The sequence below is a fragment of the Thamnophis sirtalis genome, unplaced genomic scaffold (genome assembly GCF_051295495.1).
Source record: "Thamnophis sirtalis isolate CommonGarterSnake01/CBP01778 unplaced genomic scaffold, rThaSir2_p1.2 scaffold_3, whole genome shotgun sequence".
Classification (NCBI taxonomy): domain Eukaryota; kingdom Metazoa; phylum Chordata; class Lepidosauria; order Squamata; family Natricidae; genus Thamnophis; species Thamnophis sirtalis.
This window is the reverse complement of record NW_028261383.1, coordinates 141681703-141703498: the sequence shown is the minus strand read 5'-3', so window position 1 is coordinate 141703498 and position 21796 is coordinate 141681703. Positions and strand designations below refer to the sequence as shown.

Here is a 21796-nt window from a genome sequence, read left to right as displayed (position 1 = left end):
ATTCTCTGTTTCTTGTTTTGTCTGAAAAGAGAAGCAGATAGGAAAAATTCCACCTAGAGTTTGCTGAATGTTAAACGGGATAAGATAGATAAGAACTTTGGAAGATCATGATTCCCAGGGATTCCTCAATATTTATTGTTTTAATGCATGGTTCTTCATTTTAAACAATTGGTCATTCTCAGTTTTCCTTCTTTCTAGGGGGTCTGGATTCCAGAAGGAGACTCTATTAAGATCCCTGTAAGCATCAAAGTTATCCAGGACCCGAGTGGTCGACAGTCCTTCCATGCTGTAACTGATGTAAGTGCCACTTAGGTCTCAGGAGGAGAAGGTGCGATTGGTCTCCATAAATTCCTTCTCGTGCACAGGCAGGCAGACAAGAAATTAATAAGATCATTATCTATTGATAAATTGCTGGATAAAGTGCAGTAAATGTCAAAAGGCATCGGATTTCCTTTGTTTCAACTGCAAGGAAATAATCTTCAGTGCAGTTGATTTGGATATGAATTGCTTGCTTTTGATTGAGTATTTATTCAACTTTGCTGCTCACTTTTAATTGTGATGGAATTGCTGATCGCTGATGTTGAATGTATAGTGAACTTCAACCCTGAGCTACTGATTTTTTTTATTGGTACACCTCAGTGTTTCTGTAAAGACTTTGCATCTGTGATTACAGATTATGGCCCTCATAATCATTCACTTTGTAGTCCTAATCAGAAACATTTAACATGGAAGAGGGGGAGGGGTGTCAAATATAAATTGTTGTTATTTATCCCCCCTTTTAAATATATAATTCAAAGTGGGTAAACTTATCTAATGATTCCGCCGCTTATTTTTTTCTACAACAACCCTATGAGATGAGTTGGGCTGAGAGAGTTGACTGGTCCAAATTCACCCAGCCAGCTTTCTTGCCTAAAGTGGAACTAGAACTCCCAGTTTCCTGGTTTCTAGGTCACCACTTTGGCCAATCTACCAAACTGGCTCTCAATATCTCACCACCTTTACATATCAGTCTTTTGGGAATAGAACCATGATTGTCCCTCCCTCCCTCCATTCCTGTGTTTGTGTGTGTAAAAACAAGGGGGAGTTTATGGCATTTCTATATAGCCATTGGTTTCACTCCCTCTCTCCCTCTAACTTTATTGTTACTTTTAGTTTATCTTGAGGATGTCTGTCCTCATTGATATTGTAAATGCAAATCTCCTCTTGTAAATTTCCACTTGTAAGCCAGAGTTAAGTCTCCTTCCTCTTCCAGTTGTAACCAAATCAAGAGCTAGGAGAACTCTAATGACCTCTTGGGACTGAAAAGCAAGGGTGGGTTGAGGCCATTACCCTCTTTTCCCTATAAGGCAGTGAAAGAAGTGTGTATGACCACAGGCAGGGCACATTCTATAACAACCTGGATTTCTGTAACAGCGCCGTCCAGATATGTTGGTTCTATGTATGCTGATTAGAAATTGGGAACTATAATCCTGACATGTTTGTAGGGGGTTAAGGAAGGTTATAGTAAATTACGTCATCTGTATGAAAATCAAAACGCACAGGTCATTTATATCTCATTTTTGGAAGAGAACTGCTACAGGGGTATACAGAAGTCCATTGTATTGACAACAGATTGGGGCATGATGGACAGGAGAGATCTTTGGCAAATGACATCCAAATTAACCTGTCCATGTGCATTAAAATAATTTAAAAAAACCACTTGTAGATAAAACATTAGCATTGCAAGAAGGATCCTTCTGTGATGCTCTTTCATCATTGTTGCTTCATGATCCCCATCCCCTACCCCTATGGAAACTAGTTTAAAAACACAGGCTGGCAGTCTGTTAGAAGCTTTTCTTGGCCACTGTTTGGAGGAGATGGCTAATCTCTTACATATGCATAGGCAGAGTAAGGATATGGGGTTAGGTGGATGGGTGGATAGTGTAAAGTCTGAAGCAAGTTGTGACTAAGGAGTAACAGTGTTGATTCCATATTCAATCCGCACTACACTACTTTTTTTTCTTCGAACTTTCCCAGTTCCTACCTTCACTGTCAGCTGCGATCAAAACTTTACCCTGATGCTACCTTTATTTTTCTTTTGTGCAGCACATGCTAGCTATAGGTAGCCTGGATCACGCATACATTGTCCGTCTCTTGGGCATCTGCATTGGTTCCCAACTGCAACTTGTCACCCAGCTGCTACCATTGGGCTCCCTGCTGGAGTACGTTCGCAAAAACAGGGACGCCATTGGCCCTCAGCTGATGCTCAACTGGTGTGTCCAGATTGCCAAGGTAGGTTTTGTACAGGAACAGCTGGAATCCTTTTCTGGGTCAGTTAGGATCTCCCATTGTTTGAGGGAAAGAATGCCTTCCATTCTTCTTCCAGCATATTCTAATTCAGGAACTGAGGAATCTTCTCTACTGTAATATGAGATATATACCAGGGCCACCTGCAGGATAGATGAACTGCAAAACTTTAAGGACACTGGATATTTTGTAGAAGCATAATTACATTTTCACTGTCGTAAGGGGAGTTGGAGAAACGTCCCTGAAATATTTTTTTAGTGTTCTGTTTAACTTTACCTTGCAGTTATGCGCCTGCACAAGGGTGTTGTTCTTGGTTGCTCTTTTGACTCATACAGGGCAGCCGCATGCCTAAACAGATCTAAGCTAACGTGAACTAAGTGTACATCCTAAAATGTGGTTCAATTTTTAAAAATGATGTAATATATTTTCATAAGTTCCAAATGTTCAACCTCCTTCAATTTTGCTCTTCCCCAACACATTCTTGGATGGCCCCACAGATCAGAGGGCTTACCGATTTTGGGATCTGCAGTCCTTTCAAAACTCACAATCTCTTGAAGAGAGAGGGCATGAAATGAAATACTGGGTGTATATTAGGATGATCTGAGCCAGGGGTGGGTTTCTCGCCCCGTTCCAACCGGTTCGGTTGGAACGGGGCCAGCGGCGTCCTCGTGCACGCGCGCGGTGCACGCATGCGTACTAGCGTCTGCGCGATGCTCCAGCTGCTCCTGGATGATCGCGCAGGCGCTGTATGCGTCCTGCGCATGCGTGGAAGCGCAGAACTCGTCAAAACCGGGTAAGGACCGCGGGCGGGCGGGCGCACCCTTCGCCATTCCCGGAAGTTACTTACTTCCGGGTTCGGCGACCAACTGGTTCGCAGGGACCGCCGCGAACCGGTTGAAACCCACCCCTGATCTGAGCTAACATGTAAGGGCGGGGCTAGCATAGAATATTATGACAGATGCTCAAACCATGATGAATCCAACTGTCTTGAGCTTTGGAATACAGTCATTCATAAGAAGACTGATTTTATTGCGCTTGGTGGAATTTGCGGGGGGGGGGGGGCAGGACACCAGATAGAAATGCATAGGTGATACAAAGTTTAATACTCAGCTGAAACCAGAATTGTTCTTACTGGGACTTATAGATAACCAATTAGAAAAGACTTATGGAAGTGTGGTTTTGTATATGGTAACTGCTTCAAGACTACTATATGAATGAATATGGTAAAATAGTGAAATACCTATAGTAGAAGAATGGGTTGTAAAGATGATGGAATTCATGGACATGGCAAAATTGATTATCTCCTTCTTAATATTCAGGGTATGTACTATCTGGAAGAACATCGCATGGTACATCGCAACCTGGCTGCCCGTAATGTTTTGGTTAAATCCCCTAGCCAAGTACAAGTGGCAGATTTTGGCATTGCTGATTTGCTTTACCCAGATGATAAGAAATACTTCTACAATGAAATTAAGGTTAGTACCTCTTTCAGGGAAAGAAAGGAAGAAAGAAAGGGTAGAGAGAGAGATAACAGTAGATGGATGGATGGATGGATGGATGGATGGGAGAGAATGGATAGATGATAGACAGACAGACAGACAGACAGACCGTGTTGCCCCCCAAATAAGACAGAGTCTTATTTTCATTTGACTCCGAAATAAGCACTTGGCCTTATTTTCGGGGAGGTCTTATTACTGAATTTTTGAGATGCAGAAGGTGGCAAGCATGGTCACCTCATGGCTGCTGCTGTTCTGCAATATTTTCAAGGATGACTTATTTTCAGGGGAGGGCTTATTTTAGCACATGCGCTCAAAAGCCTGATTGGGCTTATTATCTGGGGAGGTTAGGGTACATACATACATTCAGTGGATGGATAGATGGATGGATATCTGTGTGAGAGCACTTTTACATGAGTGTTTTGTACCAATTTAGATACAGCTGTAGATATGCCTGATTTCACAATCAGACACTGGGGAGAAAAGTTCATTATTTGTACCTCTCCACTTGGTCATTGAAACTGGGGCAAAGCTATATTTATATTCCAAGTGGTGATTTTTGTTGCTCCACAAGCAGTCAAATGGTCAGGACACCAATGGAATGGTGCTCTTCTCATACTCTTGGTTGCTGGAAGAATCATGACTGAGCGCATGACATGTCAAGGTTTTATTACCAAGGAGTTATGAACTACAGCTTGACAAAAATACAATATATCCTTTAAGATTTAAAGGATCACTTTATTTCAAAAGTTCCAAGGGGAAGGGAATCACATTTGCAATTGCTCAACCCATGAAAAAACTTCTACCAGTATCTCCATGTATGCATATCTACAGGTAAATAAAATTCATTCTTAGAATTTTTCTTTCTTTATGTTTTTCAGACTCCAATAAAGTGGATGGCATTGGAGAGTATACACTTTGGAAAATATACACACCAAAGTGATGTGTGGAGTTATGGTATGTGTCTGATTGTTCCATCTATTAAGAATTTGACTATAGCTACTCAATCTTTGTTATTGTTATACGTTTCTAGAAATCAGGACATGTTTAGGGATCCTTGGTGCTCTGATGAAGTTACGTAGTTTGGTAATGAAATGTCTGCAAGAAAACAGTCAAGATCAAAAGGCACCAAGGACCCCTCATTTCATCCCTGAGCTACAAATATTCTACTTTTATACTTTTGTTTTACTTGATTATGCTTAGTTATAGCTTGGTTTGCTTTCTTGGACTTCATGTTCATCTCTAATGACAAAACAAGCATTTCAAGAGAGAGACAAATTCAGACATTGAAATATATACATTTAAAGATTGAATTTAAAAATTTCAGTTGAAGATCTTTTCAAACTGAATCTTAAAATAAATGTGTTGAACTAAATTGAAGTGAATGCTATTGAATTGACTAGTTTAATCAAATGAGCTCAATCAGATGATTTTATTTACTTATTTTTATTTATTTATTATGAAATTTATTTGCCATTCATCTCATATCCAATTACTGGGCAGTTTCCAACGTAAAAACATTAGAAGACATTACAGGTCTCAACTTACAACAGTTCGAAGCTACAATGGCACTGAAAAAAGTGACTTATGACCATTTTTCACACTTACAACCACTGCAGTGTCCCTGTGGTCATCTGATAGAAATTCAGACTCTTGGCAATTGATTCAAATTTATGACGTTTGCCGTGTCCCGGGGTCATGTGATCCCCTTTTGCGACCTTCTGACAAGCAAAGTCAATGGGGAGACCAGATTCACTTAACAATCATGTTATTAACTTAACAACTGCAGTGATTCACTTAACAACAGTGGCAAGACAGGTTGTAAACTAGGGCAAAATTCCCTTAACAAATTTTTCGCTTAACAAGTGAAGGTTTGAGCTCAATTATGGTCATAAGTCAATGTACAATGATCAATTACAAAAATGACACAGGTGATTAAATCATTAACACAAGATGGAAAAGAGAGAGCCAGACATATGGGTGTGGAGGATGGGAGGGGATTAAGTTTTTATTAGTCAACCATCTCCGGTATAAAGTTCCCCAATTGGGTCCCGAAGCCATCTGGCAGAGTCAGATCTTAAGGCTTTTACGAAAAGTCAGGAGGGTGGGAGTCAATTTCACCTCAGGGGATCGAATGTTCCAGAGAGCAGGAACCATGCAATGATGGGATTCAATTTTTTTTACTACTGGTTCTGTGGGCGTGGCTTGGTGGGCATGGCAGGGGAAGGATACTGCAAAATCTTCATTCCCTCCTGATCAGCTGGGACTCAGGAGGCAGAGAATAGATGGGGACGGGGCCAGTCAGAGGTGGTATTTACCGGTTCTCCAGGACTGGTCAGAACCTGCTGAATACCACCTCTGGAGCCATGGCAGAGAAAGCTCTTCTCTTGGATCCCACTAGCCAAAATTCTTTGGCTGACAGGATCTGCAGTGTGCTCCCTCTGCCAGCAAGGGTGGGGCAGGCCAGTCCCATCAGGTGAGACAGTTCCTCAAGTGGCCTGGATCCATGCCATGCAGGGCTTTATAGGTGATGAGTGACACCTTGAAATGCACCCAGAAGCAAACAGGCAAACCAGTAACACGGACCATTCTAGAGGCCTTAAGAACTGCCCATGCCACCACCGCAGTCTGTGTCAGCTCTTACTTCTGAATGCTCTTCAGATGGTATGGTTTGAATTGACTCATGTTGTTGAATTATTTAAATCAGATCAAGGGTGATTCCCACAGGCCCTACTAGACCTACTGCCTTTGTTTTGCTTTAAGATACTTTGAGATCTTTGGTGAACTGATCCTCCAGTTAAAAACTCAGAGGTACTCTAAAGATTTTTATCAGTAACAATCAGCTTAAGAACTGTGAAGTGTTGTCCTCCTTATGCATGGGGAAAAGGGCCCTGTAGTCTGTAATTTTCCTCCTTCCAGATCAAAACATGCAGTAAATGAGAAGAAAGCAGGAACAATCTGCCCACACTCTTTGGTCCCCCTGACAACATTTCTCTGGCTTTTTAGGATTTTTTGTGTTAGGTTATTAAGAGTTGCTGCTTGTTGAATAGTGGTTCTCCACTCATGGACAATACAGGCAATCCTCAACTTATGACCAGAATTGAGCCCAACATTTCTTTTTTTCGTTGTTGTTTTTTTAAAACTATTTTATTTCATTTTCATTTTCATTTTATACAATCACTTATATACTGTGCAATTAAGAAAACAGTAAACACAACTCATCTTATATTCCACCATAGAAAACCAACATAACACTTCAACCCTCCATACACCCTTTCTTCTCCCCCTCCAACTTTCATTTCTCCCCTCCAACATTCCCCTCTTCTACTTCCCCTCCCCCTCAAACATTCCTTTCTCCCCTTCCCTCCATCTCACCCTCCTTACATTCCCCTCTCACTCCCTCTCTACTCCTCCCTCTTCTTTCCCTCTACTCCTCACTTCGGTGTATTTCTACTATTCATTAATCTATTCAATTTATATTTTATACTAAAATTAAAAGAACAGAAAAGAAAAGAAAAGGAAAAGAAAAGAAAAGGGGGCAACAGTATACAAGTGCGTTCTTATTGTTTTGGAAATTGAAACTATGTTTCCCCCCTCCCCCCCTCCCCCCTGTAAACCCCCCTCCCTACCCCCCTTCCGACTTCCCAGATCCCATACCCGGCATAGCTTTTTATCAAACACAGTCTAGAGTATATTAGAACCAAATAGGTTAAAAATTAAAAGATAAAAGAGAAAGGAAAAAAGAAAGGAATTAAAAAAAGGGGGGGGGAATCAATAAACTCTCTACCTTGAGCTCAGCTTCCCATCATTATTAGAACTTAAACAATGTACATCATTCCTGATCTCAATTAATTAATTGCTTGCAGGATTTCAAACTATATTGAGACCAAATAAGTTAATCAAATAAAATTCTACTCTAGCTAGGGGCCTTATCTCTTTATCTAAATATCTGTCTATTTCCAAACCTTTAATTTGTCCCTTTTATACCTCCTTCTCTATGAAGCAATTTAAACACATCTCAAATTCTTCTCTCAGTTTCCTTTTCCAACTCTTCTCGTCCTGCCTCTACCCGTGTCAATATATATATTTTATTTTCATCCGTACTCCTCTCATATTTGCTCCGCCTTCCTGCAAACTCCCTGGGTATATCCTTCCAAACATTATATTCAAGTAACAGTTTATACAAAAATCAACTTACTTTCTGGCTCAAAATAAGCTCTAATTCAACCTTCACTACCCTCCCATCTACACCACACTTCCCAACTCCATTCAACCTGAACCACGATCCAGGAACACCACGATCTCCACCCTCCTCACCCTAAAAAATAAATCATGAGCAATTTATATAAAAGTTCAGAGTTATCCATCAAGTCTTTTTTAAGTTCCATATGATATATTTTCCGAGGAAGTCAGCATTAGTTCTTTCAGCCTTAATGTCTCTTCATCGATATACAACTATACCATTTTATGCAAGACATAAGTCACAGATTATTGTTCAAATTAAGAATTAAGCAAATGTTTTGGAAGCACGACTAAGTCCTTGTTCTCTGCTCTTCTGCCCTTCCGGAGGGGGAAAGCGATACCTCCTGCTTTGTAGTTGTGTGTTTTGTTGTTCCTCTTCTACTTCTCCTTGTCTTTCTCCAAGTCCAGGTGATTCAGGATGTCCCGCCTTTAGGATCTTATAGTAAAAGTCTCGGGCTTCCCAAACAGAGTTGAGACGATATTTTTGGTCATCAAATGTAACTATAATACCAAATGGCACATCCCATCTGTACTGTATCTGACAATTTCTGAGTTCTTTAGTTAGAAAAGCATAATCTCTCCTGGCTCTTAACATTTGAGGTGGTATTTCTTTGAAAACGATCAAGTCCTGTCCATCAATTCGCAGCCTGTTATTATAAAACTCTTGTAATATCGCATTTCTGGATTCTCTTGTAGCAAAATATATAATTATATCTCTCGGAAGCTGTCTCTGTTTTGCTGCCCACGAATTATGGTGCTAAATTTTTTGGATCTGCCAATCAAAGTTGAGTCCCGGACTTCCCACCACACGACTGAAAGCCTCAGAAAAAGTCTATTTCAAATTCTCCTGTTCATTTTCACGCAATCCCCTAACTCTTATTGCAAGCGCCGTCTTTTTATAATTTGTCATAACAAGTTGTTTTTCTGCATTTTCAACTTCCTGTTGCAACACTTCAATTTTAGATGTCAGGTTAGAATTAGCTTCCTCCAAGAGTTCCAGCTTATCTTCCATTCCAGCAATATAATCTGTCATTACAGTTATGACTCCAATCATATCCTCCTTTGTTTGAGCAATCTTGGCATCAAGCTTGTCACATAAGTCCGAAATAAGTTGCTTCATTTCCTCTCTAAATTCTTTAAGAGTTTCAAAAAGAAATTCTTTCGTTAACAAGTCTCCAGTAGAGGGCGTAGAAGGCAAGAGCTGCGGCTTTGTAGCAATTACTTGGGATGTGTTGTTAAAAAAACGTCTAGGCTGCTTTGATTTTGGAGCCATTATAAAAAGGAAACAAACAGAGTCTCTGCTCACGTTGGTTTAAGATAAGGTACTTTCAATAAACTTTTGGCAATTGATAAAAAGAAGTCTTCAAGGAAACAGGGCTAATTAATTTGTGAGAAGTTATTCCCTTGATTCTGTGCCAGGAAAGTGGAAATATATCATATAACAAATGCGGAAGCTATAAAATCGCCATTTTAAAAAACAATTAAACAAAGGAGTTTTTTATAAAATTGAAGCTGGTATTTTGAATAATAATTTAAAAAAGGGTTCTCAGGAATGGTCACTGCTCGGATTGATTTTAAATAACTTAGTTTCAAAAATTTGTCCGGAGGGGGGGGGGATAACTTGCCTTGAGCTGAAAAAAGACAGCTGAGAAGATCTGGCCGGAGTGAATGACTCAGCTTTTGTTGAACCTTCTTCTCCGTTCACAGCCAAAAAAAAAAGGGCTGTGAACTACAAAGAGGATTCTAACGACTGAGTCCCTCCCTGCTTCTTTCTTGCCTGAAAAAAGAGATATCTATAGATTTTGAATAGATATACGAACCAGAACTCTGAGGGCAGCTCCGTTGAGCTACTGGCGACGGCAGGCCCCTCCCCCCGGAAGTCCGAGCCCAACATTTCTATTGCTAAAATTTGTTAAGTGACTTTTGCCCCATTTTACGACCTTTCTTGCCACAGTTGGTAGGTGAATCATTGCAGTTGTTAAGTTAGTACATGGTTGTTAAGGAATGCTTGTCAGAAGGTCGCAGAAGGGGATCACATCAGGGGTGGGATTCAGTCAGTTCGGACCGGTTCAGGTGAACCGGTAGCTGCGACGATGAGGTTGCCCTGCCCGCCAGCCCTTACGCTTTACTTACCTATATCCTCTCAGCTGATTAGCATGGCAGAGTGGATTGTTGCGCCTCAGCTGTGTTACTCCCCAAGAAATAATGTGGAAGGTAAGTTTTGGTATAACTGTGCATTCGCGCAAAGCACACAATCACCGACCCAGTTGTTAAACCGGCAGGATCCCACCACTAGATCACATGACACCGGAACAATGCAGTCGTCATAAATATGAGTCAGATGCCAAGCATCTGAATTTGGATCACGTGGCCATGGGGATGCTGCAATGGTTGTAAGTGTGAAAAACAGTCATGCCCCTTTTTTCAGTGCCGTTGTAACTTTACACAGTCACTAAATGAACTATTGTAAGTGGAGAACTGCCTGTAATGCTCCTGAGGTTGTGGAAGTCTTCTGGCTTAGACAGAGGAGACTCTCTACAGTGTTGGGTGCCAGGAGACATTCTCTTTTAATGTTCTAAAGTTTAAAAAGACTTTCTAACTAGGGGTTCCATGGATAGATTTCAGGAGAGGTCTGAACTTGGATGGAAAAAATTAGAACTCTATTTATACATATACTAGCTGTTAATATTTATTTATCCCAAACCTGTATTAAACATTCACAAATGTCTGGACCAAACGTAATTTCTAATGTTCGATTTTCCCTCTTAAAGAGGGAGTCCCCTTGTGGAATACTGTGAAGCCGTTACCATGGCAACTCCATTGTGCTGTGCAGTAGAAGCCACTTCAAGGCAGTACAGTAGAAGCCATTTCAAGGCAGTACAGTAGAAGCCATTTTAAGGCCCAACATGCTGTATCTTAACAGAACACACAAACCCTGAGGCATGTTAGGGATGTCTTATCCCCACAGTATTTGTTTCCAGAGAGTAAGTCATCTATGCACCAAGTTTGGTAGAAAATTGCTCTAGGCATTCCAGAGTTATGCTGGAAAACACACACACACACACACACACACACACACACACACACACACCTTTTTAATATATATAGATTCCAGGTAGCTGTTCAGCTAACCATGCAACATCTAATTTGACCTATTCACTCACATTTTTCATCCTAACAGGAGTGACATTGTGGGAGATGATGACTTTTGGAGGAGAACCTTATGCTGGAATCCACCTTTCAGAAGTTCCTGACCTACTGGAAAAGGGAGAACGCCTCTCACAACCCCAGATCTGTACCATTGATGTCTACATGGTGATGGTAAAATGTATGTATACTTTTTTATACTCCTGCTTCACTAACACCTTCTAAAACAGGGGTGTCAAACTAGCGGCCCGCAGGCCAGATGCGTCATGTGCAGGCCACACCCACCCCGGCTCCGCAAAGGCAAAAAAATTGTGATAGGTCGTGATACGTCATGAGACGCAATCAAGTGACCTGGATGACTGAGAATCTCCATAGACATATGGCCCTTTTATGACCTGTGGACTTCAACTCAGAATTCTTGAGCCAACATTGAAGTCCACAAGTCATAAAGGGGCCATAGTTCCCCCACCTCTGTCCTAAACTCTAGGAGATGTGGTATTTGGTGCTTATTTGAAAGATTTTTTTTGTTAACCTTTTCTAATTTTACAGGCTGGATGATTGATGAGAACATTCGTCCCACCTTCAAAGAGCTAGCCAATGAGTTCACACGAATGGCCCGTGACCCTCCTCGCTACCTGGTGATTAAGGTCAGTTATTGTTGACTCCCTTTCCCACCTGAAGTTACACATTAAACCAATGGGGACCTTAAAAGCGTTAAATACTCAACGGTTTGGTTAAGCATGCGTTCATTACATCCATGAGATGTCCTCATGCTTTCCTTCTGCCGTCCTAGTTGGTCAGTAGTTACATCCTGTTTATTAGACAGGTCATGTTTTTCTTTTCCAAGATAGACAAATAGAAAGATAGTTTGTGTGAGACGTAGGCAGGAAGCTGGGTGTGGCATGCCAGTGCCTATAAAAAAATAAAACTTTTTTCTTAATGGAAATACGTTCTTGCATAATAAAATATTTCCTATGTCACAGCTGAAGCAGTTACCTAACCAGAAAATGGTTATGCCCCATTAAACAGAGTAATCTTATAAGTTCTCATCTCATTGCTGAGTTCTTTCGCATGGCATGAGAGGCCTTTTAAGATCCCAAAGCTCACTATGGAACCTGCTTGAAATACAGGTGTAATTCCATAGCATGTTGCTTGATATACTGTAGTAAGAGAAATATGTCTGCCAGAATAATTTTGATCACAGTTCATCCCTATGCAGTTTGGATCTTCTTCTCTCTCAACATGCCTGGATGTTATAAAAGCCAAGACCTGAAGGGAGCGTGGAATGGACTTCCAGGATAACTGGAGGCCTCTTCCTTCCCTTCCTTCATTTCTACACAGAGGCTTCTTATCCTGAGATGAAATGTTCTGCTCTCATGATGTTCCCCTCAGTGATGTTTAATGACAATGCGCAGCAGCTGTATGAAGAGGTTACCATTTGAAATAAGGTTAAAAGGCAATGCTTGGCCTTCTCCACAGAGAGAAAGCGAGACGCTATCTCCAGTAGAGCCACCGTCACTCAGCGAAAAGGAGTTAGATGAGATGGAGACACTGGAGATGGAATCAGAGTTGGAAGAGGAGGAACTTCACAATCTTTTCGCCTCTCGGCAATGGATGGACTCCACACGGGTAAGAAGGTTCCCCCTTACCATAGTCTGTGTGACCCTGCTCCTCATGGCCATTTTAGAACAGAATCGGAAAGTTGGGGCTGAAGCTGTAGAATGATTACTTAGATATACACTTAGACCATCACAAATATATATCCGTACTTTTTGGGACAAGTGAGATTTCTGATGTTGGGCGATTAATTAGAGGACCACACCAGAAAACTATGTTTTACTTGGGGAGAACACTGGATTTTCAGTTGCACTGAGAGAAGCAAGCTTCTGCTGCTCTAACTCTAACCGGTCCGCAGCATGCCAGAAAACAGCCTGCTTAAACAAGCAAAGCCCGATCCGCAGGATGCAGGCATCATGTGAAACCACACCCCCTCCAGTCTGAGGAAAAACCTCTCTCTATGGAACCGGTCCCTGGTGCCCAAAAGGTTGGGGGCTGCTGCTCTGGCTGATTGGCTTTGTTTTCAAGTACAATTTTATTAGAGCCATGGTGGTGCAGTGGTTAGAATGCAGTATTGCAGGGTAATTATGCCGGCTGCCAGGAGTTCGATCCTCATCAGCTCAAGGTTGACTCAAGGTTGACTCCTCAGCCTTCCATTTTTCTGAAGTCAGTAAAATGAGGACCTGCATTGCTGGGTCTGTAAACCGCTTAGAGAGGGCTGTAAAGCACTATGAAGCGGGATACAAGTCTAAGTGCTATTGCTATTACCTTTATTTCTCCCACTTAGAAAACAGATGAATGTAAGATAGCCTAATACACAGCAAAATGGTCAGGAGGCAACCTAAGGCTAGGCAGGGACTGATCCTATCAGGTCTTCAATGGGGAACTGGAGCTCTCTGGAAACTGCCAGAGAGTCAACCTGGATCCTCAACAGAGTGGAAACCTGGAGATCGCTGCAGCTGGAGGAGCTGCTAACAGGTTCCCTTTGCTGCTGAGGTTTGAGAGTGGGCTTCCAGTCATTGCAATCCCAGAGAATGGAACATACAGTATCCCTCATCCTCTGCACTTCCTACAGCCTCTGACAACTAGAATTTGGTAGCCGGATTCCTCAGGGGAGAATGTACAGATGTAGGATTAAGATGCATCTGTAAACAAAGGTTAACATGTTAATTCTTGTCTCATTATATATTATAATTGAAAACTTTTGTTGAAAGCAGAAGAAAACAATTCTCTGCATATATTAAGGAAAAAAACCCAATTGATATCCAACACTGAGTGTTTTCTTTTTTAAAAATTTTTTTACTCCAGCCTCCAAATCTTCTGAATTCCTCTGCTGGATACATCCCCATGAATCAAAGCAGCCTCAGCGGAAGTCGGCAGGTACGGATTTCTTCTAAGTTTGTACGGAGAAAAAAAGCTGGAGTATAATAAGCCACTATAGTCCATTGCTAGTATTGGGGGGGAGGGGGAGGAGGCAGTGAATTAGGAGGGTGTTGTTAGTGGGTGGCGGGAAAGGGAAAGCCTTAATGCACTTCAGAAAATTTATCTTAGCTTTTCCTAATGTATCTCCAAGTGAGTCGCACTATTATTTCCAGACAGTGCAAGTATTGGGTTAGGCTAAGAAGGAAATATGGGAGCTATGCTCCAAAATATTTGGATTGTGCCACATTGGAGAAGGCTACTATAGAAGGTCTGGTGTCTACTCTTAAAGAAGCTCAGGTAGAGACCTTAAAGGCTATCACACCCTTCCCCTTGACCATTCCTCATAATTTGTGACGTCTGTATGTCACTAGCCATGTATTTGTACATGTTTGGCCCTTGATAAATTTCCTGATTTTTAGTTTTTGAGCTTCTGATGGACTACCATTGACAACCAAAGGCCTCGGCCTTCTTGAGTGGTTTCAAATTGGGTAGGTCTGCTGTAGAGCACGACTGAATGACTCTGTATATTTAAAACTTCGGAAACAGTGTTGTCCAGCCTATGTGTGGAATTCAACTCCCAGAATTCTCATCCGTGACCAAGCGGGCTGTAGAAGTTTGGAAATAATCTTTTGTAGGGTATCATTACCACTTCTAGTAATCAGAGAAAATTGGAGTTTTCCAAGCATCAGTAAATATTTATCATTACCTGATTTTTTATCTCTTTTGGATCCAGGGTATGGGACTGGGCTCCCGGCAGACTTTGCGCATAAGGCAGGAGTCGATGGGCCGTACTATGTCAGAGTCCTCTGAAGGACGAGGCACAACCTCAGATTACGACCTCACAGAGGATCTGTCACTGTCCGGAAGTTTATGCCGCAGCCTGCAATCCCGGGGAGACAGTGCTTACCTCTCTCAGCGGGAGAGTCTCATGCTGCCCGTTGGCAATGCTGATGGAGAGGAGGATGCCAATGGCTATGTTATGCCAGATCGAAATGGCAGAGGTAAGAGCAGCATAGAAATGGCCGTGCAGGGAAATGAGATGTGGTTCATGCCATCCTCTATAAATAGAACAGAATTCTTTATTGGCCAAGTGTGCTTGGACACACAAGGAATTTGTCTTTGGTGCATATACTCTCAGTGTACATAAAGAAAAATAAAATAGAATATATTCATCAAGAATCATAAGATACAACACTTAGTCATAGTTATAGGTTACTAATAAGCAATCATACTAGGAAACAAAACAATATAAAATTTAGAGATACAATCAACATGGTTATAGTCATAATTGGGAAGAGACAGGTAGTAGGAAGGAAAAGAAGAATAATAGTAATACAGTCTTAGTAGGTAATATGACAGTGTTGTAGGAATTAGTTGTTTAGCGGTGGTGGCATTTGGGAAAAAACTGTCCTTTTGTTAGTTGTTCTGGTGTGCAGTGCCCTAAAGCGTTATTTTGAGGGTAGAAGTTGGGTAGACTAGAATAGAATTCTTTATTGGTCAAGAGTGATTGGATACACAAGGAATTTGTCTTTGGTGCATATACTCTCAGTGTACATAATAAAAATACATTCATCAAGAATAAAAAGATATAACACTTAGTGATAGTCAAGGTTATCAAATCGTGTTAGGAAACAAATAAAAACAATATAAATTGAAATATACTAGCAACATGGTTATAGTAATGTTGGAAGAGATAAATACTAGCAAGGAAGAGAAGAATAATAGAATTGAATAAATTCTATTGAGTTGAATAAAGAATAGAATGTACCCATACCATGTTGGAGAAGCCAGGGTTATTATCAGATCTGTCCTCTAGAGATAGCCTTGGCTCTCTTTTCACCCCGACTTGCTGCAGTTGTTGGCCAAAAATTGGCCCAGGCTAATAACTTTGAAGTGAAGACAGCCACACTGAAATAGAATAAACAAAAGCTATGATTCAGAGCAATTGCTGCTATTTCTTTCCTCATCCTGCCCCCTCCTACCACTCCCTCCTCATAGCAATTGAATTACCCCAGATTTTGAAACTAGGACGGCTCTATAATGGAGTTGCAGGTACATCTTCCATGATCTCATTCTCTGTAGTCAACTCAGTTTTGAAACATTGCACCTGAGGTTGTCTTTTTGTTATTTCTCACATTATCCCTTAGAATGCGGAAGACTCCGTATAAGCGTAACCCTACCTGCTTTCCCACAAGACAACGCTAGACAGTCTCATAGTCTCTCTCTTTTTTCTTTCATTGTTCCTTGAAGCAGAATGGACTACAATGCTGAATTCAGTTACTACACAGATGTACCAATTTCAGGGGATTCTTGTCTCAACCTTAGCAATGGTGGTTTCTTGTTCTAGGTGACCACAGAATGACAAAACCTTTGTCTTTTTTTTTTTTTTTGGTACAGAGCGTGCTGCTGGTTTAACCGCTTCACTGATGCGTGGCTCCATCCCTGTACACGAAGTGGAGGAAGAGTATGAGTACATGAACCGGCGTACTCCACAATCCACACAACCCCGGCCAGCCTCTTTAGAGGAGCTTGGCTATGAGTATATGGATCTTGGCTCAGAGCTGAGTGCCTCTTTGGGCAGTGTGCCAAGCTCCCAATTGACTACACCTTGCAGGGAGGATGAAGACGAGGAAGAGGACTATGAGTATATGAACAAACAGCCCAAACTTAGCAAGTCCCTGAGTAGCATCCGCAGTTCTCAGGGAGACTATACCGATATGGATTCTGGCATCACCCAAAGCTCCCCGGATGAGCAGGGATACGAGGAAATGGGTGCTGTGTTGCCCCCAGTCCAGTATCTTGGCTGCCAGAGTCCACCTTGTCCCAAGAACGGTTTCATGAAACCCTTACGCACATTGGACTCCTCAGATTGTGCCTTTGATAATCCGGATTACTGGCACAGCCGAATGTTCAGCAAAGTTGATGCTCAGAGGACATAGCTGGGGGCGGGAAGCTTTCTCTGACTCTTCGCGGGCAGCTAAAAAAAAACCTTAACGCAATCACGCTTTATGGTGATTGTGAACTGCAAAGGCAAACTTCCATTTGTCTCCAAAGCCTCTGTGATGTTGACCATAGTAAGCAACGTATCTAGACAGATGATGGGCTTCTGAAGAACATCTGCATTTGCAGTTTCCCCGTCTTGCATTGTGGATCAACAGCTGTCTTCGGTTGGGTCTCTTCGGGTTGGAAGGCTCTGGACTCGCAAGGCAAATAGGACCCGTTGAGGGAGCACACTTCAACTTGGAATCCATCCCTGGATGCAAACAGAGTGATGCCTACTTTTGCAGTGTAGGATTTCGAAAGAGACTTGCTGGCAGCTGCTCCAACAAACCCAAGTGCTCTGACCACAGATGGATGACACTGGAAGCAGCTCAGATAAAGCCAGCCTTCTAGGCTGCCTAGGGAAGTGTTGCGCTCTGTGACAACCCTCTGCCCATTACAAGCAGAGGGGCCTTAATCATGAATCAAGCCCGTGCTGAGCCTTACAGTTGGCCATAAGGCTGAAGGGACAAACTTCTTGAGGAAAAGGAGGCCGACACTTGTTATATATTCCTCTAGTAATATGTATAACGGTAGAGGAATTGATTAATCCTCAGGGTGGATATGAAGGATAACGGTACTTTTTCCCTCAGAACTTGTGACAAGTCACCTCAGCGAAGAAGCCAATGTGCCCATGTTATGAGATGACTAGGCTTTTGCTCCTTCCTCTCAATAAGACATTTGGCACTCTTGGTTCTGTCTATGTCGTGATGTTTCTGTTTTGCTGTTAGCAATCCCCATATCGCAATGAGAAGAGTGGATATGAACAAAGCCTGGACATGCAGGAGGCCAATTTCCACTTTGGGCATTTAGATGTTCACGATTACAAGCAACTTTAAATATTATTCTTTCTTGATTGTGGACGATTCAGGCAATAATCTCCAATACCTCCAAACCACAAAGCAATCGGGAGAGAGTGCCAACTGTTATAAGGAAGTGGGGGGGGGGGAATCTTTCTATCGTCCTGTGTAGAAGATGCCAGAGACTTTTTTGGGGGGGAAAAGCAATAAGTTTTTTATTTCCTCCTTTGCTGGAATGGAATATGGGGATGTTTGTCAGATTAGGGACCAAGGAAAGAGACCAGCCGCAACTTAATCCTTGCTACAAAAAACAAAACAAAAACGGTAACAGGAGAGAGGTCTCCTTATTCCTGAAAATTAACTAATGTACTTTTGTTTGAAAGGGCATAAAAGCACACTGAGCTTTATGGCATCATTATAATCCTTTTGAGTCAAGCTCATTTATACAAGAGCATGACTTGGGAACAATTTCCCCCCCTTTTCTCACCATCACTCCTCCCTATCCTGAGGGCTTGTTGCAGAGTATACAACCTTGACATAACTCAGGTGTTCCGGATTCCACCAAATAAATAGGCAGTTAGAAAAAGCAAAATTCCATCCCAATTTGGGAGAGGCAAAGGCTGTGATTTGTTTTTTAAAAAAATAAAAATAAAAAACCTGATGATGACAGTTTTGAACAGCATGCTCTTCTCTTCTGTAATTGGTCACTATTTTAGCCTAGTGTAGAATTTACTGTGAAGCACTGTTAGTCAGAGGAAGTATCCATATTGTTTTAGAGCCCATCCTGCTGGTCCCTGGGTACTCCTTGAAATTGCCAATGTCTGACTAAAATGTCGGTGGATACTTCAGAAAACTTGTTTGTGTGTGCATGCAATCAGTCTGCTTTGATGGTTGCAAGCCAAGCTATTCTCCTCTCCCTCGCCCGAATCCTATTGAATGAAGGAAAAAAATAAAATAAAATAGAGTGTGATAGAAAAGGAAATTCGATTCTTTGCTCACGAGAGCCAGGTTGCAACCATGATGGTGTATTTTCAAGTGCACATTCTGGAATTGATGGTTGAATTCAGTTGGATTTAAACTGACCTTGAGTTTCAAGGGATTCTGAAGGAATGTGGGCCATTAGTGATATTTTGCTACTGCTGATATTGAGAAACACAAAATGCTGATTGAACAAATCAGTTCTGTTCCTGCCCAGATCAGAATTCCTTCAGGTATAGTCATACCTGAAGGGCGGTAAACCGCCCAATTCATTCTAGCTCCTGCCAATTAGAAATGTTATAGAGAGCCATGGAAGTGAAGGATGCTATGGACGCTAGTAGGCTGCCCTCTAGTGAGTAAACTGTATAAAATATCTTGCTTTGTGACTGGACTGAGAGAGAAATTCATCGAAACAAAATCTTGGAGGAAATGGGAAATATAAATTTGTTCTTCTTGTTCATTAAACAAACACAGCTTTTCCCATTCCTTCTGACCTCCATAGCAGAATGAAGCTGGGTAAAAGCAAAATAATGGAGTAATCCTGGATGAACAGAGTAGAATTTACTTTTGAGAAACAAACATAGATTTGCTATATTCTAAGATCAAAATTCACCAGTGCTGTGTGTAATTGGACAATATTTCTTGGCTTGATTTTTGAGCCAGGAAGTTTTTTTCCTCAGCTTTTTCCAGAGCTGCTTTCTAAACCTCCAGAAGATCATAGATCTCTAGACCAGATGATCATTAGAAATATTTTTAAATTTTGATTAGACAAATTAGTGCATGTTCTTTCAAGAACACCCCCCCCCTCCTGAAATGCAGTGCATTTTGAAAGACAAATTCCCATACAACGAAGCTGAAATTGGAAAAGCAATTTTAACAAGTTCTGGTTTTGGATTATTTGGGCCTGGATTTTTACAAATGTAAAGAAGAAAAAATCAAGGTATATTCTTGTAGACACAGGTGTGCTAAATTTTAATGTAATTCAGATTTTTCCCCTAGAGTTTTCCCAGAAGTGCAAAGTCTGCTTTTTTCAGATCAACTGAATGTTGATCCATTGGTTGTGACAGGAACTGAGCTTTCCCCAAGTCTCAGATTTTGGGCTGAGAGAGAGTGACTGGCCAAAAATCACCCAGCCAGCTTTCATTCCTGAGGTGGGACTATAGAACTCAGTTTCCTGATTTTTAGCCTGGTGTCTCAACCACTACACCAAAGAAGCTCTGTGTATATAAGCATAAATGGATACATTACTGTTTGGATTTGCAACTGGTTCCAAAGGCTGCAATCCAATTTTTTTTTTTTGTTCCAGAATATGCCTGGAAAAAAAAATTCTTTGGTGGGCACTGCTTGTACTTAAATAGAGATCGTTATGAAGAAACATTAGTTAAAGCTTTCATAGCATAAAAACAAATAGTGGTTAGGGTCAGTGCTCTTTTATGCTTTGTTTAACAAGCCCCAATTGAACTGGGTTCACTCATACTAACCCCAAATTGAGCAAACATTACTTAGCATGAAGGATGAACCCCAGTTACTATCACCGTCACTTTGCTATAGATCAAATTCTTCACAGAAGGAAGAACTACGTAGGCCACTTTCAAATCTAGCAAACCCATGAGTGTTTCACCGCCCTCCTCCCTTTCTACCTCCAATAATCTCTTTTATACCTATTCTTATTCCTTTGGACTTGAGAGGAAGAAAACCTTCCTAATTGTTAGTCCTCCCTTCACTTACAGCAGTTACTAATCACATTTACTGAAACGCTGTATTTTATTTTGTGCAACCCGACAGCCATAGTTTTGGCACATTTATTTGATTTTAATGGTTTTATTTATAGGAAAGAAATTTGACCCAGCCTCACTTTAAGGAGAAAGGAAAGTGATAAATTAGAATTAAAATAAAGGGATCTGTGTTGCTGGGGTTTTGAAGTGAAGATGTGCTAATCGCTACCCTTACTCCAGATGCTGTTGCTTCTCTCTTCAGTTACACATCGGTGCCATATAAACAACAGCCAACATCAGAGATAAGGCTTTCATTGAGGTACAACAAGTAGATGCCAATTGTTTCAGCTATGGTGAAAATAAAAACATGAAAGCAACTCATTGAATTGTTTTAGAACAACTGTTTTTATAGGATAAAAATACCACGTTAAATGTTTCCCTATTCTGTATATTGTTTGTCATAAAACTCATGTTGGATTGCTTTGTTTTATTTCTGCCTTGCTTTGTAAGTGGTGAAATGAAGGTTTTTTGTCGTCTTCTTTTTTTAAACCAAATTGGAAGGAATCCAAATGTTGGCATACTTTGAATCGCTTAGTACAATGTTCCAGCTTCAGAATAACAAGGAATAATAGTGTTGTTTTAAAAGCAAGTAAGCATGCAAGCAAACAAACAAACAAATATGCACTGTCTCTATTGTCACTGGCTTTGATGATGGGAGTCCTTCCCAGTGCCAAGATGTAAGCAAATTGCAAGAATAGCAACAGGCACGGGTCACATACGGAGTTATGTTTAGAAGGGTTTACAAGGCACCACAACTTTCTGCTTCCTTATCAAAGCAGTGCTGATTCAAAAAGCTGAATCTAACGAGGTGACAGTTTTCAAAGGTTTGGGATCCCATTAACTGTGATTTCACTGGGAGCTGAATATGAATTATTACATATATCCTCAGAGGCCTATTTCTTGCTGGGCAAGGCCTACACCTTTAACAATTTTCGAAGAAATAATGGTTTTCCAGACAGAGGTACTTCCTGTTGCTGAAGACCTTTACAGAATTTTGTGTGTATGTGTGTGTGTGTGTGTTTAATACAAATATCAATAAAGCACAATGTTTATA

General features: G+C 41.1%; 1 protein-coding gene across 1 annotated transcript in view; it reads left to right on the top strand.

The window, feature by feature from the left end:
* ERBB3 (erb-b2 receptor tyrosine kinase 3) overlaps positions 1-21796 on the top strand; it is a 109064-nt gene extending 87268 nt beyond the window's left edge. Inside the window, exons 19-28 of the mRNA XM_087710264.1 lie at positions 199-297; positions 2086-2271; positions 3606-3761; positions 4664-4739; positions 11206-11352; positions 11721-11818; positions 12651-12800; positions 14037-14108; positions 14884-15151; positions 16548-21796. Of these exons, the coding sequence (XP_087566390.1) occupies positions 199-297; positions 2086-2271; positions 3606-3761; positions 4664-4739; positions 11206-11352; positions 11721-11818; positions 12651-12800; positions 14037-14108; positions 14884-15151; positions 16548-17089 (1794 nt within the window). The 3' untranslated portion in view covers positions 17090-21796. The remainder of the gene's footprint in view (positions 1-198; positions 298-2085; positions 2272-3605; positions 3762-4663; positions 4740-11205; positions 11353-11720; positions 11819-12650; positions 12801-14036; positions 14109-14883; positions 15152-16547) is intronic.